Source organism: Telopea speciosissima, chromosome 3, assembly GCF_018873765.1.
Source record: "Telopea speciosissima isolate NSW1024214 ecotype Mountain lineage chromosome 3, Tspe_v1, whole genome shotgun sequence".
In the NCBI taxonomy this organism is placed as follows: Eukaryota; Viridiplantae; Streptophyta; class Magnoliopsida; order Proteales; family Proteaceae; genus Telopea; species Telopea speciosissima.
In genome coordinates this window covers 55,810,589-55,827,942 of record NC_057918.1, presented here as the reverse complement: position 1 = coordinate 55,827,942, position 17,354 = coordinate 55,810,589, and the positions used below count along the sequence as shown (strand labels likewise).

The following is a 17,354-nucleotide window of genomic DNA, read 5'->3' as shown; positions in this document are numbered from 1 at the left end:
TTGGTGACGGATTCATGTTCCTATTTTAACGGTCAACCATCAGAGGTGACTGTCAGACTTTTTGGCTTGTTTTTGACCATCTGACTTTGGATTTCTCTTCTTCAACCTATTCCCATTATGTTAGGGTCATTTTATTGGGATATTGGCCACCACCTAGGGTCTCTACAAGTCATGAAATGTATGTGGATGAATGCAATTACAATCATGCATAAATTGTGTGCTATCCTATACTAACTGCACACGAGCATCTTTATCGCTTCAATTCTTGAGCTTGTCCTTTTCTGGCTTTAGCTTCAATAGTTGAGATACTTCCAATTGCTCTTGGTTGCTTCTCTTCTATGTTATTGGTTCTTCAAACTTGAATGCTACAAATGCACTAAAAGCTTTGAAGATGGTTGTTAGACAATCTCAATTGTTTGTTATCATCAAAACCTACTTGAGGCTTGCTAAGGAGAGTGGGATTCCATTTCCCTAAAGCTTCCAATCACTTGATCTGAAGTTTCTTCCCACTAGGTGAAGTTCCCTTTTCTCTATTCCTTCTTCACTTTAGTTTTCACATCTCACTTCCTTTTGTATTGCATCTTTAAGGGAGGTGTGCGATCCCATCTCTTTAGATGGTGATCACGCACATACAATCCCCTTGTTGTACTGTTTAGCATGTCCCTCCTTAGGGTAGGTTTCCTTCATGCATGTCCTATACTCCTTTATCTTATCATTCTTTAGATACTTTTACATGGTTTGATATTTGCATGTTTTATTTTGATGTCTTATCTTCTTTGCAATATCTAACATTTTCATCATCATTCATGATTCCCAAACCCCATAATCATCCATGCATCATCATATTGACATCTCTATCTTGCTCATTCACACATGACGTTATGAGAGCCAACGGTTTCCCATGTAAAATATATTTTAAGTTTCTCATATATATATTTTACTGTCTTATATACTAACCGTTCCCTTGCAGTCGAATCTCTAGGTATATCTCCTATGCTCCCTTGTATTGTACCTGTTTTTCTCTCTTTTATACTCTACTTACTTTCCCAAAACATGTTATACTTTGTTTAGTCAAGTAATAAAAAGACCAGTTTGAATGGGTGGATCGATATGCTTAATACCTTCCCCGAACCGTAACATGACATGTACCTAAACTGATAGACCAATCAGTCCCCAGTGGGCATTTCAGGAGTTAACTTTACTTCACGGGTCCTAGACCCTCATTTTAAGTGGTGACTACAACATTAAATACACCTCTCTCTCTCTCTCTTTTCCCCAAGGAGGGATGAAGTGGAGGACACGTGGCGATCCCCTGCCATGACATTCATTGTCCTCAAAGACACCTCTACCCTCTTATTATATATTATAATATATATATATATATATAAATATATATGTGTGTGTGTGTGTGTGTGTGTCCGAGAATGTAGCCTTTGCTAGCACTCCCATGAGTAGCTCTCTCCTCTCCATATGAAAAGATACCTCTACCCCCTTCTTTTGAAGAGAGAGGTAGACACATGGGAGTACGCCACACTCCTAGACAAAAAACTACTTCCATATATATATATGGAGAAAAGTTCTCTATGGGGGAGTATACCGCTCACGCTTAGACACAGTGGATGGGGGAACGAAATGACCATCCTGCCCCTATGAAAGGTGGAAATCCCACCCCAAAGCTGCTTCGGTGCTCTACTTTCATTAGCCCCTGTGCACATGCAGGGACCACACTCCCCCACAGAGAATGCTCTCCCTATATATGTAAGCCTTCTCTACCTTCTTGTTATGATGAATCCAAGTTATTTCTTTATCATTGCACCCAAAAAAAAAAAAGAAGGTATTTCTTTATCATGGATTACAAAACAGCTAATTGATGACAACATCACAATAACGATGCACAAATTTTTCACCCCAAAATCATTATCTGATAATCCAAATTAAATGAAATTTCACTTTCAATCTAAAAGTAGGAGCAATTTAATTCAAATAGTTATAAGGAACAATTATCTTTATCATTAAAAGAACTAAAAATAAAGTACTCTTGAAAGTATTTTTGGCTTTTTCCCCCCCCTAATGGTTGAAAATGATTGTGGCCTTAATCATCAATGAGACTGTTCTTGGATTGAGATGTACATCTATCATGCCATTTCTTTCTCCTCTAAACAATCTTTTTCATTTTCTTCAGTCGTTATCTCCTTGTTTTTCCCCCACAAGACAAAATAAAGGCCTCCAATCAATAGAATCCCACCTAAAATACTGCAAACAATGAGAATAATCACATTAGATGTTCTCTTTTGACACTGTAAGCTTGCAATTAATTTGAACAAGAAGTACACCTTTAAGTTTAAAAAATAAAAACAAATTTAAGTAATATACCTCCCCAAACTAATTAAATCGCCCAAGAAAACAGCCGAAAAAAAGACTGTGATCATAAGAGACAATGGGGTAGACATGGCTAAGAACACAGGCCCCTTTTTCTCTATACACCAGGCTTGTAAATAGAATGTGACACCGGTGACCACTACTCCCTGTTACAAGGCACAATTATTATTTTCTGAAAATGTTGGTCCCAAATGCTGTAAATATCTTTATGGGTCGGGGTTCTCTATGGGGAGCGAGGTCCTTGTACGTGTACGGGGTCAATGAGAGCGCACCCATTAGCATCATGGAGGATGGGATTTCAATCTTTCATGGGGGCAGGATGGTCATTTTTCTTCCTTTGTGTCTGGTCGTGGATGGTACACTCCCCCTTAGAGAACTTTTCTCCTTTTTATTACATGGGGAGAGTTTTCGTACATGGCCGTGTATGGTGCATAATCGTGCTTTCAACCGTTTGATGAACATGATCATATATAGTGCACGGCCCCTCATCCCCATTCAATGGTTGCAAGCACGGTCATGCATCATACACGGCCGTGCACAAACCTTTTGCCTTATTATATCTTCCAAGGGCAAGAGTTCTTTATGAGGGAGCATGGCCCCTGCGCATGGAGGGCCAGTGGGAACTCGTGCCACAGCATCAACAGGGCGGTCATTACTGCCTTTCATGGGGTCAATGAGTTCATTTCGCCCCCATGTGTTTGGGAGTAGGAGGTACACTCCCCACCCCCACAGAGAATATTTCTCCATATTCTAGTTAGTGTAGATACCAATATGCCATAGAGCTAAATAAGAAAAGGAAAAAGAGAGTTGGAAAGGATTTCTCAAATTCATTTACACAATAAACAACAGCAAGAAGTCCCATGTCCCATTGTAGCTTCCACTGAGAAAGGTTTCTCTCAATAGCAATGGCAATAACAAATGATTGAAGAGTGCTTAGTAAGCATGTAAGAGTTGTGAAAAGAAGCTTTGATGGGTAGCTTATCAATATACGGCCCTGTAAAATTCGAATCTTCATCAGAACATCAAACTTAAAAATACATATGAACAAATTAATTAATTCAATGTGTATATCTTAAAACTGTGTTTGGTAAGCATTCTTGGAATGCATTCTCGGTCGATTTCATATTTTCGGATGATAAAAGTAGTTGTTTTTATCGTCCGAGAATAGGAAATCGGCCTAGAATGCATACCAAACACAACCTTATCTATACTATATAATCACTAAGAAATGTTGATATTATTTGAGAAATTATTGTATGTATAGAAGAAGATGAGAGTACAAGTGAGATGAGAAGAGATCATACTTGGAATACAAGCCACAAACCCCATAAGATGTTAGATGTCAGCATTAAGAAGACACCTTTTATCCATGACTTATTTGTACTTGAAAGAAGTAGATCTTCTTGAACATGAGGTTTTGAAAAACCATTATGAATCAAAAGTTTCAGATGTGGGCCCTTATAGAAGGCTAAAGTTACCGCACCAACCATGCAAAGAGTAACACCTATAAGTTTCACATTCCCTGAAAGAGTCCTCAAGTTTACAGTTTCTACCCTGTAACAAAAATATAGACGAATGTAAACGAGACATGAAGTGAATTATAAAATCTTCATGAGATTTAATTTATTACTGGTGGTTAGATTTCTTGGTGGGATTAATTAATTATATCCTACCTATTGGTGTAGATCCATGGGCATAAATCTAGTTTGGGATCACTTTAAGGTTAATGAGGGTATTATAGTCATTTCCATTGTGGGGGGTGGACAAGGATTAGGGTTTTGTAATATGAATATACTGTTACGGTCCCTACAATCTCTTTGGTCTCATTCTTTGTTATTTCCATCAAGAAAGAGAGGTGATGGCTGGTGGGCGAAGAAGACTGTGGAAGATCCAAACCAAGGGTTTGATCGTGTTCATCATAAAGAAGGTCTACAAGGTCTTCTTCAACATATTTAGGTGCAAGGTACACACTAATCTCGTTATATTAATTGATTCATCGTGTTCTAGGTTTCGTATGGTTTTTTTCTAGGGTTCATGTCGAACCCAAAAGAGATTTATTCCAACACTAAAAACTTAAGAGGGAATTATTCTTTAATTTTGTGAATTTTTTACTTTCTTGTGAATTTTCGAAACGAATTTAGTTGCAGGACTATTAGGTTTATGAATTGAATATGTTTTCTCTCTTATTGATTTGATTATTCTTTTCTTAATAACTCATATGTTTCACATACAGGAAAAGAAATTCTCTTATCTATGATTTCCATTACTTTGCTATTAGCACTTAGAAGTATGGATTGACTGTCAAAACTTGGTTAACTGGATAAATCATTAGGATGATCATCCTTGGCCATCGGAATTATTCTCTCTTCTATTTGATATTGATGTTACACTTAAAACTTTTGGTTCTTTAACTATTATAAAGCAGGAAGGTAAATGGATTCTCTCTCTCTCTCACTCTCTCTATGAATGCAACCAGTAAATTAGACAAGCAAAACAGTACCTGAGAAGAACAGCCAGGAAGAAGGTGATGACAGGAAGGGTGTTGGTAGTTGCAGCTGCCAATGTTGCAGATGTATAAATGAGTGCAACACAATTTATATTGAGGCTGAGGGTAACACTGAAATCACAAGAACAACCCAAACTCAAAATATTTTCAAACACCAAGCCAATAACACAGAACCAAATCACAACCTTTTTTTTAAAAAAAATTGTAGAAATCCAATTGGAGATAACTAAACATACCCACTTAAGGAAAGCATGAAGATCTTGCAGAAGAGTTTGAATGACAGTGGTGGAGCTCTTTTTCTAGTTACCACAAGAAACTCATCACAATCATTTTATTGTACAACTCATCAAACATAAGCTATAGAACTAGATCTTGGAAGAAGCTATTTTAATTTTTTTTTTCTTTTACCTTTCAAAGACAATAGCAATTGGAAGTAAGAAGAGGGTGGCTGCAGCTTGTCTGTAGAAGACAAAGACAAAGTTGTTCATCCCTCCATTAAATGCAGCCTTAGAGAGCAAGAACATACCAGCATATATCAACTGTATGAAAGTCACAGTCAAGTAAGGTTTTTTCTCTTCCATCTTGTCAAACGAACAAGCTTCTATTTCCTGACAACTTCTCAGTTTTGAATGTTCAGCTAGAAGGGTTTATATAGAGCATTCATTATTGAACTGAAAAAACACTTCTTACTTTTTTTTCTTTTTTTGTATAAGTTTCTAATGAAGTTGCTTACCCAAAAAAAAATAAAAGTTTCTGATGAAGTTGCACTTTATAACATGGATGGGAGTGGTGACATTGACAAAGGAAAAGTAGTATTGGGTGTTTTTTTGCACCACGCAACCAAAAAATAGGGTAATTTACGCGGACCACCCTTGGACATTGCCTAATACTTATGACACCCCCTCTAAGTTTAAAGATCACTGGACTTCCCCTACTTAAATGGGTTTATTACAAGATGGCCCAATCCGTTATTTGTCTACGGTAAAGTAATGATGTAAGCAAGTTAATTTTATTTAAATGTTCAAACTACCCTTGGATAAGGGTAAATTTACTGTTTTACCCTTGGATAAAAAAGCCCCTAAATCGACCTAACCTTCAATCTCCGCATGACCTGCAACTCAAGAAGGATTCATCGGCGAAGAATCATAGCAATATCCGATCGGATTGCTGCTGCAGTTATCGGCGAAGAATCCTATACCCTTGTCAACCCTTTTGCAATGAATCAAACTACCGTGATTCAACCTTTTACAAACCCTTGATTTCAACCTTCTTCTTCAAACACCGATTCAACAATGATTAAACCTACAATTTTGATCATCGGCGAAGCACCTTGGCCATCTACGGAAGGAGGAGGTAAATTTTTCCCCTTCCTTTTGTTCCCCATTATCTATAATTTCAACTGATTTCTCATATATAGGGTTTTCTTGTTACGAAAACCAAAACCCTACCTTGCAACCAATTTCTCAGACGGCGCCTACAATACAAGGTAACCATCAATTAATTTGTATGTGAACATCTATTCCATTCCTCAAATTAATTTGTGTTACACCTTAATGTTATCTACGGCACTCTGCTCTCCGTTTACAATAACTGAGTTGATCTGGTATTGATAATAGGAATCTACTCATCCCAAAATACTTTTACATTTTCTTTTCCTGATAAGCATCAATTTCTCAGTTTTTTCTTTATGCCAAATTGATACATGGTGATGAGAGATGAATTTCTCTCCAACTCGGATGGATTCCTTATTTATAGCCAACCAAGACTTGTGTAGCCAACCTCAATTAGTGGTTGAAAAATACCCATTAGCTCAGTTGCTTTCAATTTTTCCCCCTTCAATTGGTTGCTGAGTTGAATATTTACTACTCTTTTTATGAGGTAATTGCAAAATAGTGATGGCATATACAACTTTTATTCCCTATCTATCCAAAATAATTTGTTATGCAAAATTTCACAGGTTTTCATATCTTGATGGTTCTCACTAAGGGTGGGGGTGGGGGGCGGTGAATAGGAAAGTTATCTTCTCCAATACCTTAAAGTGTGGCAGTGCGGTAGTGCTAGGTGGAGATGCCAACACCTGACAGCTGCTGTATTCAATGGTCCATATCAATGAGATCGGATCGTTGGATGCGGTAGCTGCTAGGTGTCGACATCTCCACCTAGCACTGCCGCACTGTCACACTTTAGGAATTGGAGAGCATAATAATCCGCAGTGAATATGCAGAGGGTTATAGAGGGTGGGTTAGGAGGAAGAAAGATTGAATGGGGCGGTGATGCAGAGGATTGTAAAGGGTGGGTTAAGCAGAAGAAAGATTGATTGGGGCAGATGCATTGTGCGGGTTGAGTTCTTCATCTCAACTGCGATCGAATAGAAAGAAGAGGTAGAGAAGAAGAGGTTGAACTGTAGCAGAAAAGGTCATTGGGGTTAACGTCAGAGGCTTGGAATAGAAGACCCTTGCAGCTCGAGTTGCAGGTCTTCAACATCAAAACTTAAGGAGATGGATTATACAAAGAAATGGGTTGAGGTTAAATTGTCTTTCTAATTTTTTGAATTGTTTTAAGTTAACACTGTTACTCTAAAGGGGGACGGATATGATCTTTAAACTTAATGGGGGTGTTGTGCAGGGGTGGTCCGTGTAAATTACCAAAAAAAAAAAAGGTTTCTGATGAAGTTGCACATTATAACATGGACGGGAGTGGTGACATTGACAGGGAAAAGTAGTATTGTGTGATTTTATGCACCACGCAATTAACAATACTAAATATCCATATGATTCTTGAGCGGATAATTGGGAGTGAGTATGCTCCTTTGCTTATTTGTTGATTTTTATGGTGCTTCTTTTTGTGGTCTTGTAAGAATCTAGGCACCGCATGCTTGATTAGATGGGTAAATTCGCTTTCCATTGGTTTATAGCAACTTTTTCATAAGATTATTATTTGCTTAATCAAAATCAAATAAAGGAAGAAAAAGAGGCTTTATGCCTTTATTATTTTTAAAGTGAAGATTAGAATTCTTTATTCCCTGGTCATGTGCCCATGCCCCTTTTTGTTGGTGATTGCACCAACTAAGGAACGCTTTAAAATTTGTTTGGAAAGCAATCCAAGCTCATCAAATTTTTTGGTATGATATGGCCAATGTGGATACTCTTTTTATTCTCTAGTTAATATATTATTATTTTCATAAAAAAAAAAAAAGAATTAGAGTCATTGAATCTAAACCATTAAAATCCTAGTGATTTCTTTTCTTTTTTCTTTTTGGTAAACAAGACTTTATTTAGAATAAAACATGCAAATCTCATGGCGGCAGTGAGAAACACAACTCACGCAACCATGGAGTGGAAAGGGGCCATTCAGTTGCGCATGGTAACGACAAAGCCCTCCTAGCCAAGGAGTCAGCCACGCTGTTAATCTCCCGTGGAATAAAAAAGAAACAAGAAGATACAAAAGAAGAAGAGAGGTGAATGACATCGTCCACCAGAGCCCGAATGTGCAAAGGAGAAGTTCCTCCACCATCCTTAATATAGGAAATCAGGTTCATATTGTCAGACTCTATCATAATCCGCTCAAATCCTTTTGTGATCATCTCCATCATCGCCAACCGAACTGCAATAGCCTCACCAACTAAAATATCTGAAAAGGAAGAGGGGCTTGAGATAGCAAGCAAAGGCAGAGCATTGTGATCTCTACAAATACATCCAACGCCTGACTTGTTTAAATTTGCGAATAACTAGCATCACATACAGTTGCACTTCACATAATCTGTTGTAGGTGCAATCCATTTTTGAGGCATAGCAACCATTGATGGAGGATAAGAAATAACATAAGATGGAATAGCATCAAATTCGTGGAAAGCCTAAACCGCTGCCGAAATCACTTCTGTAGGCTGCCATACCTTGCGTCCAAAAACAAGATCATTCCTTGATAACCATAAGTGCCAACAAACAAAGCTACATAAAGTTATCAATGATCTGGTTTCCTTCTTTCCCAAATTGGAGAATAATTTCCAGGCTGAAATCCAATCTAAAAAATGCTGAATATCAATCAACGAAAAGACAGAGCCAAGTGGACTACCAAACCACATCGCTCTAGCATATGAGCAACCCAAGAGAATATGTGAAGTTGTTTCACATTCACCACATCGAACACACAGCGGATCAGCATGAACATTACGTCGTGTTAGAGCATCACCAGTCGCTAGGCCAGAGGCACAAGCACGCCATAAAAAGCGTTGAATCTTGGGTATTGTTCTACAACTCCAGATTGATTTCCAAACATCCATAGGTATAGAACTCCAATCATGTAATCTAGAAGAAGAAGCCAGAGACATTCGGCAAGCATGTTCCTTATTAGATAGGAGATGATAGGCACTACGGACCGAGGAAACTCCATTCTTACTCCCCATCCACACCAACTTGTCACAAAAATTGACAAATTTATCTTCATTATTTCTTTGATATTAGCAGCATTAAAATAGATTGAAAGCAAATCACTGCGCCAAGTATGTGCAACCTGATCAATAAGGTCCGAAACCTTCCTTAACCAAGGAATGTTTGGATTAGGTGTGGTGATTTTATAAGCTGTGGAAGTAGGAATCCAGGCATCAGACCAAATATCAACACTAACACCATTTCCAATACTCCGACATAAACCATCATTCAAGACCCGCTTCCCCTCCATAAGGCTTCTCCATCCCCAACTAGGTCGCTGCCCACATGATGCCTCCAAAAAATCAGTATTTGGGAACTAAATAGCCTTTAAGAAACGAAATAGTAAGCTATTGGGATCAAACCATAACCGCCATGCTGCCTTAGATAGTAAGGCACTGTTATGAAGAGAAGGATTACGAAATCCCAACCCACCATTCTCCTTTGATAAACATAGTCGCTCCCAAGAAATCCAATGCAACTTTGGTCGTCCATCAGTCTCACCCCAATAACATTTGTCGCAAGGATTTATGATATGAGGTTAGTAATTTAAAATGCATACATGCATAGTTTGACATTGAAAAAATCATAGATTTTAATAACACCTCCTTACTAGCATGTGTTAGAAGCTTAGACTTTCAACCCTCCACCTTTTGACGCACCTTATTGGAGATATCTTGGAATAAGGTTGCCTTTGAAACACCAAAATCTGTTGGAAGCCCCAAATACTTCTTTGGTCCAGAGCCATATGGAACCTTCATAATCCTTGAAAACCATCTCTTTATTCTAGGATGTGTATTTGGTGAAAAGGTCATACAAGATTTCTTCAAATTAATCTCCTGACCAGAAGCTTCACAATAAGTTGATAAAATAGTCCTCAGAGCATATAATTCTTCCAACTTGCCCTCAGCAAATAAGAGACTATCATCAGCAAATAAAAGGTGTGTAATCGGTGGAGCACGATTACGTACCCTTATACCTTCAATATCCCCTTCAATTTCAACATTTTGAAGCAAACAACTCAAGGCATGAGAACAAAGAATAAACAAGACTGGTGATAAAGGATCTCCTTGCCGAATCCCTCTCGAAGGAATAACAGTACCCCTTGGTGCTCCATTAATAAGAATTTGATAGGAAACAGATGATAAACATGCCATAACCATTTTAACCCAATGTGAAGAAAAACCCAACTTCAGGAGCATATGTTCAATAAAAGGCCATTCCAACCTGTCATATGCCTTCTTCATATCCAGCTTTAAAGCCACTAATTTCTTCTTCCCCTTCTTCATTTTGTTAATATAGTGGAAAAGCTCACGAGCAATCAAAATATTATCTGAATTTGCTCTCTTAGGAATGAAAGCAGATTGATAAGGGGATGCAATGTCATCCAGGATAGACTTCAATCTTGAGGCAATTATTTTTGTAACAACTTTACATACAACAATGCATAATGCAATTGGTCTAAGTTGATCAGTAGTCTCAGATTGTAAAACCTTTGGTATAAGACACACCAAGGTTTCACTCAACCTGGAAGACATAACACCAGTCTCAAAGAAATTTGTTACAAACAAATAGAGATCATGTTACACCCGCACCCGAAATATACCCTAATACTCCGGGGCAATTTAGACCTTACCTAAAGGGTAATGCCATGGTGGCAATGGTCAACATTAATGACCTTGAACCTAATATTTTATTATAAGTGTCCCCTCGAAGTTCTGGAAGTACGGGTCAAAGCCCCATAGCTTTCCTTGAAGTTTGGGACCTGATAGCAGCACTGGAGTCACGATCGAATCCACTGCTGGTGAATCCGATTGATAATCCGCCCGTGCTGTTACCTATCCTTTTGATTTATTTTCCTATGGGACCCACATTCCCGTGTCCCGGACACTACAATTAGACCTTTGGACCATGTGAACCCCTGCCCTTGCCATTAAATGGTTAGTTGGACCATGGAAATGGGCCCACCAGGCTTAACTTAGGTGAATAATAGGTTTTATATACCCTAACCTAAAACCAAACAGACCTTAGTGGACAATTAAGTCCTATGGACTTAAGGTGCACCCCAAACATGACCTAATGGACCTAATGGTCTAAGACTTGGACCAAACATGACCTAAGACCTAATTAGAACCTATTAAGAGACTAAGGGTTAAATGTGTTTTGAGGGCACCTAACCAAACAGGCCCTAAGGCCCATTTTAGTTATTTAGGGGTATGAGCTCTTTAGCTCATTCCCATTTCTCCCAAATGCTGAAACCGTAGAAGAGAGAAAGGAGAAGAAGAAAGGTGGAAGAAGAAGAAGAAGAAGAGAAGGGAAGGGAGAAGAGAGCAAGCTGATGTCTTCCTCCCCTCTTACACCTCATCTCATCCCTCCCCTCTTGCTATCCGGATAAAGAAAGAAGAAAAGGAAAGAAAAGGAAGGAAAAGAAGGGAGAAGGAGAAGAAGAAAAGGACAGAAAAGAACAGGAGAAGAAGAAGAAGGAGAAAGGGGGCTCACCTAGCCCTAGATCTTTGTTCTCCTTTAGAGGTGAGTGATTTCCAACTCTCCCTCTCTATTTCTCTAATTTTTAGTTTAGGTTTTGGATTTTGGAGATTGGGAGTAGCTTGGGTTCCACTTGGGACCCAATGTTCTTGTGTTGGGGCTTGTTCTTGGTCCCTTTGGGTGCCATTGCACACCTTTAATCCTCCCAATGGTGTGCCATTCAACCCAAGCCATGAACACTTAGGGATTTCACCCAAAAACCCAAGTTTGGGTTTAGGAATTGGATATAGACCATAGATGGCTTAATGCATTGTGCCATTAGGACATTTGGGACCCTAATGAACCTTGGAAGTCATCCCTACAAGCCCTTGAAGCCATTGGGGGCATTGGGGATCAATTTGGATGAAGTTCGGACTTAAAAAACCCATTCCGACTGCGAGCGGACTAAGGACCGGACTCACCATCGTGCATCCTTCCATGGATCCGCTCCCTCGGGTGTGTCTCAGGGTTCGACCGGATGCACGGGCGGACTCACACAACATAATCCGTTCGTGGATCCGCCCGCAGTTTTATAGCATGACCACTGTTCAGTATTTTGGCCATAACTTCGTCTATACATATCATATCGACGTGATTCAAGTTGCGTTGTAAAATATACTCGAAGGACTAAGTTTTATATGAAGGAACTGTGGACCCAATCCAAACAAAAGATCCTCAAAAATGGGCCCAAACCTAGCTGATGTATTTTGACAGCAACTTAGGAACATAATTGTAATCCGGTGACCTCGCCCACATTGTGGCCGCTTGTGTAAGATTTAATAAATTTTATTGGGGGTTAATTACCACCTAAAGTTCCCCCTAAATGTATTAATTAATTGATCTATCGGGGTGCCAAGGTCTACCCTTGATGCCATCAAACCTCCTTGCTGTCCTAAGGGAATTGTGACCTCAACCTAGAAATGGAAAATCCTAAGGAGAGACCAATCTATGGGATCTCCCAAGACCAATGAATGATATGAGACATTATGCCTATAGGAAGGTTTAGGACACCCTCCCCTAGCTCTTGAGGCTGTTGGATCTCAAGAAGATGGTTGGGAATCAGATTGACTTAAGGATTTCATGTTTAGAGTTACTCATCTATAACACTTGGGGGTTCTCTTGGAAACCCAACAAACCCTATTGAATGCTCTCTTTAAAACCTATATTTCCCTTCCCTTAATGCCTTCATGGTTTTGACAACCTGAGTGTTGTTAAAGCATTGAAAACCTAGTTTAGGTTTGGGAAGAAACCTTGGAGATGGATCCAATCTCTTGTCTCCCCTAAATTCCTTAAAGGACTATGTGTTTTGGACCTCCAACGAAGCATTGGACTCACCTCCCCAACCCTAAGACCTCTATGGTTCCATGGATGAAGGGTTGGAGGTGAGGATCTTCACAGACTTCAAAAGAATGGTGGTGGGAGAACGATCGGACTCACCTGGTGGACTCTGTTCCTTCATCCGCCCTTGCTGTCTTCACCCAGACTTTAATTAAATTGTTGAGACCCTTCATGGGACCCACCTATACACTTCTAACAATATTCTCATACATCCTTAGACTTTAGAATCTGTACGGGAGTACGTGCATCAAATCAAATCTTATCAAACACACCGAACGACAAGCAAACGAACTGTGAGTGGGTTTTGTGTGATGTTTGGGCTTGTTATATATATATATATATATATATATTATATAGATCATATAATTGTGTTTATGTTGCATCCATTCTTAACATGTTGCATTCTTGTATATAAACTATGTTGGATATGACTTGATGAAATGTGGACATGATGCTTTACATTGTTATATTGGGTTATGGTGCCGGGCACGCCGGTGCCAAAACCCCGAGATTATCATTATTATTATATTCATTGCTTGCCATTCTGATCTATATGCGCCGTGCCGTGCTGGTACCTGGGTACTAGATGGAATGGGACGTTGATGCACCCGGAATACCTCTCGGGATGATAGGATTTGCATGTAGTATATCTGTGGCTAAGTTTTATGCTCCCTTATGCTACGACCCTTGCCAACAGGGGTTTATGTGTTGGATAGTCTGAGCACCTGATGGTTGTGGAGGTGGGAGAGGCCAGGTCAAGGGTAGTGATGGCTATCGGGGTCTGCCACTGGGTGGTCATGATTGCTTCTACCGGCGTAGGTCCCCTCATGATAATTGAGGTTTCACTAGGGCGACAGGATAAGTGACCCTCAGTGTCTCCTGAGTTATCAAAGTAGCATACACTTGACTGATAGAATTTGTGTGCTAGGTGGAAAATGAATCTAACATTAACATGTATCATTTTGATATTGAAACTATTTGTGTGGTGTATGTGCACTCCCCTTTGCTCTCTCACTAGCTGGTGTAGCTAACCCCATTGCGCAACCCCTTTTTAGCTATATGCAGGTGATCTATGATGGTGATCCTTTTGATGTGGATTGATCGGAACCCGTGATTTTGGACCTTGATGATAGCGTACACTCATGGTCTGTGCCATTGGGGCACAATTCCATCTTTTTATTTTGTTTATTATCAATTTTGTATATAATTGGTAGTATTTTCACTGTTTTAGTTTTTAGTTAATCTTTTGGGTCAAAATGTAAAATATTAAACTATCTATCACGTAGACTTGAACCTTTTGTATTTGTAACGCTTCCGTCCATTTCTGATCCTTTTGGGAATGAAATATACCTTTACTCTCTGCGTTCTAATATTATTATAATTTAATATTAGTGTAAGACTGTACGTTGACCACTGCATCAAGATTCTGGTAGTGGTTAGGATGTTGGTAAGCATCCTATCATACCCCGTTTATAGTATTTTATCCTTTAATGGGATGGGGGTGTGGCAGATCATCCTTAATTATATCCCAGTATTTTTGGAAAAATACTAGCGAGAAGCCATCAATACCAGGTGACTTGAGAGGACTCATAGCAAACAAAGCATCTCGTATCTCATCTAAAGAGGGAATTGCACAAAGCATATCATTTGAAGCATGTGATATACAAGGATCCACCAAGTCCAAGACAATATCAAGAGAAGATGAATCAATACCTTCTGATTGAAAGAAAAAGGCAAAAGTTTTCCTTGGCCTGTAGGTGAGGAAGAATCCCCTTATTCAAATTAGAGTCATTAAATCTAGGCCATTAAATTTGAATTCATATTTTCCACCAAAATAAAAATATATGAACTCATATGTTAAATCATATGGTATTCCTTCATCTGAACATACTGTACAGCTTGTAGGTCGATCTTACAGTCCATGGGATCATGGTGGTTCTCTTTGGAAAATCAATAATAATATAAGTTTGAGTTCCCTGTTTTAGTGAACTCCAGGGTTGTCCCTAGGGAACCCTAGGGTTGCCCTAGGGCACCCTAATCTAGCTTGGGCATCCTATTTTCAATTTTAGGATTTTCCATGGTCGCCCATGGTGCCCTACTAGAACCCTATTAGGGTTTGGTATGACAAACCAATGCCCAGTCCATCTCTTTGACGTCCCATAAAATTATTGGGATCCATGTCATAGAGAATAATCATCCCTATTCCATCTCATGGATAGAGGGATCCATCCCACACCCGTATGCGTAGCGGAATACAATCGATTTGGGTTATTTTCACATCCCATGAATAATCAATATAATAAATCAACAGGAATTAACATAGAATTGCTAACCTGATGAGCCTCAAGTATTGCTCCTCCACTAGATAATGGTTCTTCCTCCGATGAGTACTCCAAGCAAACAGATCTGAACCTCCAATGATGTAGCCAAAGTTCTTCAAGCCAATCCTAGATGCTCTTCAGTTCTTCAAGTATAAATCTTGGTTTCCAAAATCCTAACTCTCAAACAAAGTAGAGAGCAAGAAGAAGGAGAAGAAGATCACAAGAGAGAGAGAGAGGGAACCAAAACTCATCCAAGAAAGGGGGCAGCCAAAAACGTGGAGCACTGCCCCCCTCTGCATTTTTGGTTGTTTATATAACACTAGGGTTTCCAAAACCCTAGATGGGAAAAATAAAAATCCCAATGAGAGTCAGACTCTCTCTCTCCTTGTTTGGCTCCTATTTAAACTCAAAGTGCTTCTAATTGGTGAAGAAGCAGAATCTAATAGGAAATGTTATAATTAACTAATTATTTTAATTTATGAATAATTACAATTAGCACCATATCCATTAATTAAATGAAAAATCAATTATTTCAATAAATTCCAAATATCTCCCTACATGACAATAAATTATCATGTACAACCCCCCCCACTAATCAACACCATCATTATGGAATCTAGGGCATGTACACTTGTACTGCCAAACCCCATTCCATAGTACATGTCCATATAAGAGTGTATGTGTATCTGATCGGGTCCCGTAAAACTCGACAAAACACTTTATTCAAATAACTACATATAATCTATTATTTTATGTTAAATAGGTTTTGCAAAAACCATTTCCAAAACGGCACTGGATCCAGATTCCGATCCGACAATACATAGACAACTTTAATCTCAGTGTTCCCTAATCGAGTAGTGGTGACCATGTTGAGTAACTCCTTCACTCAGAAAGTGTTCCCACATTCCCAGAACACCGGCTTTGACTCACTTGAGTCTCAGTTATTGATGAACCAAAGAATGCTGTCACACTTTGCAGCGATAGGGTTCCCTCAGGTAAAGGGTCTCGGCGACACATGTCTTTCCCTTCCTACATCTGGCAGTAATACATGAGGGAATCTACAAAGTAGATTCTTCTCCAATACACACATCGAACATGTGAGTACTCGCATTCGTATCTTGACATCACATGTCTAGGCATACCCAATGCGATGACCATATGATAAGGGTGCCCAACCTAAACCCTAGTCATAACTACCATTTTAAGTTGAACTTACGGACGCATAATGCTCAAAAAGTTTATATCGCATGTGATAATATTAAATCAAAATGTATAAAGGTTCAATACAAAGTAAAATCGAATTTAACCGAACCGAACCGGGTTTGATGGACACATAAATCCAATAATCTCCCACTTGTACATTAAAGCCAATTTCCCATACATTTTCTCCATGTGTTTTTCAAACACTCCAGGAGATAAACCCTTTATCATGGCATTTGACACATTTTCAGTTGTGTCCACTTGGGAGACACTCACGTCGCCCTACTAGATAATCTCTCTGATGAGGTGATACTTTCGTTGCACATGCTTGTTCCTCTGATGAGCCCTAGGCTCCTTAGCTTTTGCAATTGCCCCTCTGTTGTCACATAACAGGGGAATAGGGCCCTTGGCAAGGTCAGGGACAATCTCCAAATCTGATAGGAATTTCCTCAGCCAAATACCTTCTTTTATTGCATAATAAGCTGCAAGGTATTCTGCTTTAGTAGAGGAACCGACTGTAGATTTCTGTTTTGTACTCCGCCACACAATGACACCTCCACCCATTAGATACACCATCCCAGATGTGGATTTTTAGTCGTCCTTTTTAGTTTCAAAATTCGAGTCTGTATAACCCAGAATTGACAACTGATCAGATCTAAAAAC

At 39.1% G+C, this 17,354-nt stretch overlaps 1 protein-coding gene across 1 annotated transcript; it reads right to left on the bottom strand.

Moving 5' to 3' along the window:
• Positions 1–2,117: 2,117 nt before the first annotated feature.
• Positions 2,118–5,487, bottom strand: LOC122656530 (WAT1-related protein At5g64700-like). The gene is made up of 7 exons (XM_043851089.1): positions 5,294–5,487; positions 5,122–5,184; positions 4,880–4,996; positions 3,684–3,933; positions 3,215–3,373; positions 2,374–2,525; positions 2,118–2,253 (listed from the first exon to the last, which is right to left on the bottom strand). Exons 1-7 carry the CDS (start codon positions 5,464–5,466, stop codon positions 2,136–2,138), a joined length of 1,032 nt encoding a protein of 343 aa, XP_043707024.1. The 5' UTR covers positions 5,467–5,487; the 3' UTR covers positions 2,118–2,135.
• Between the last annotated feature and the right edge of the window lie 11,867 nt (positions 5,488–17,354).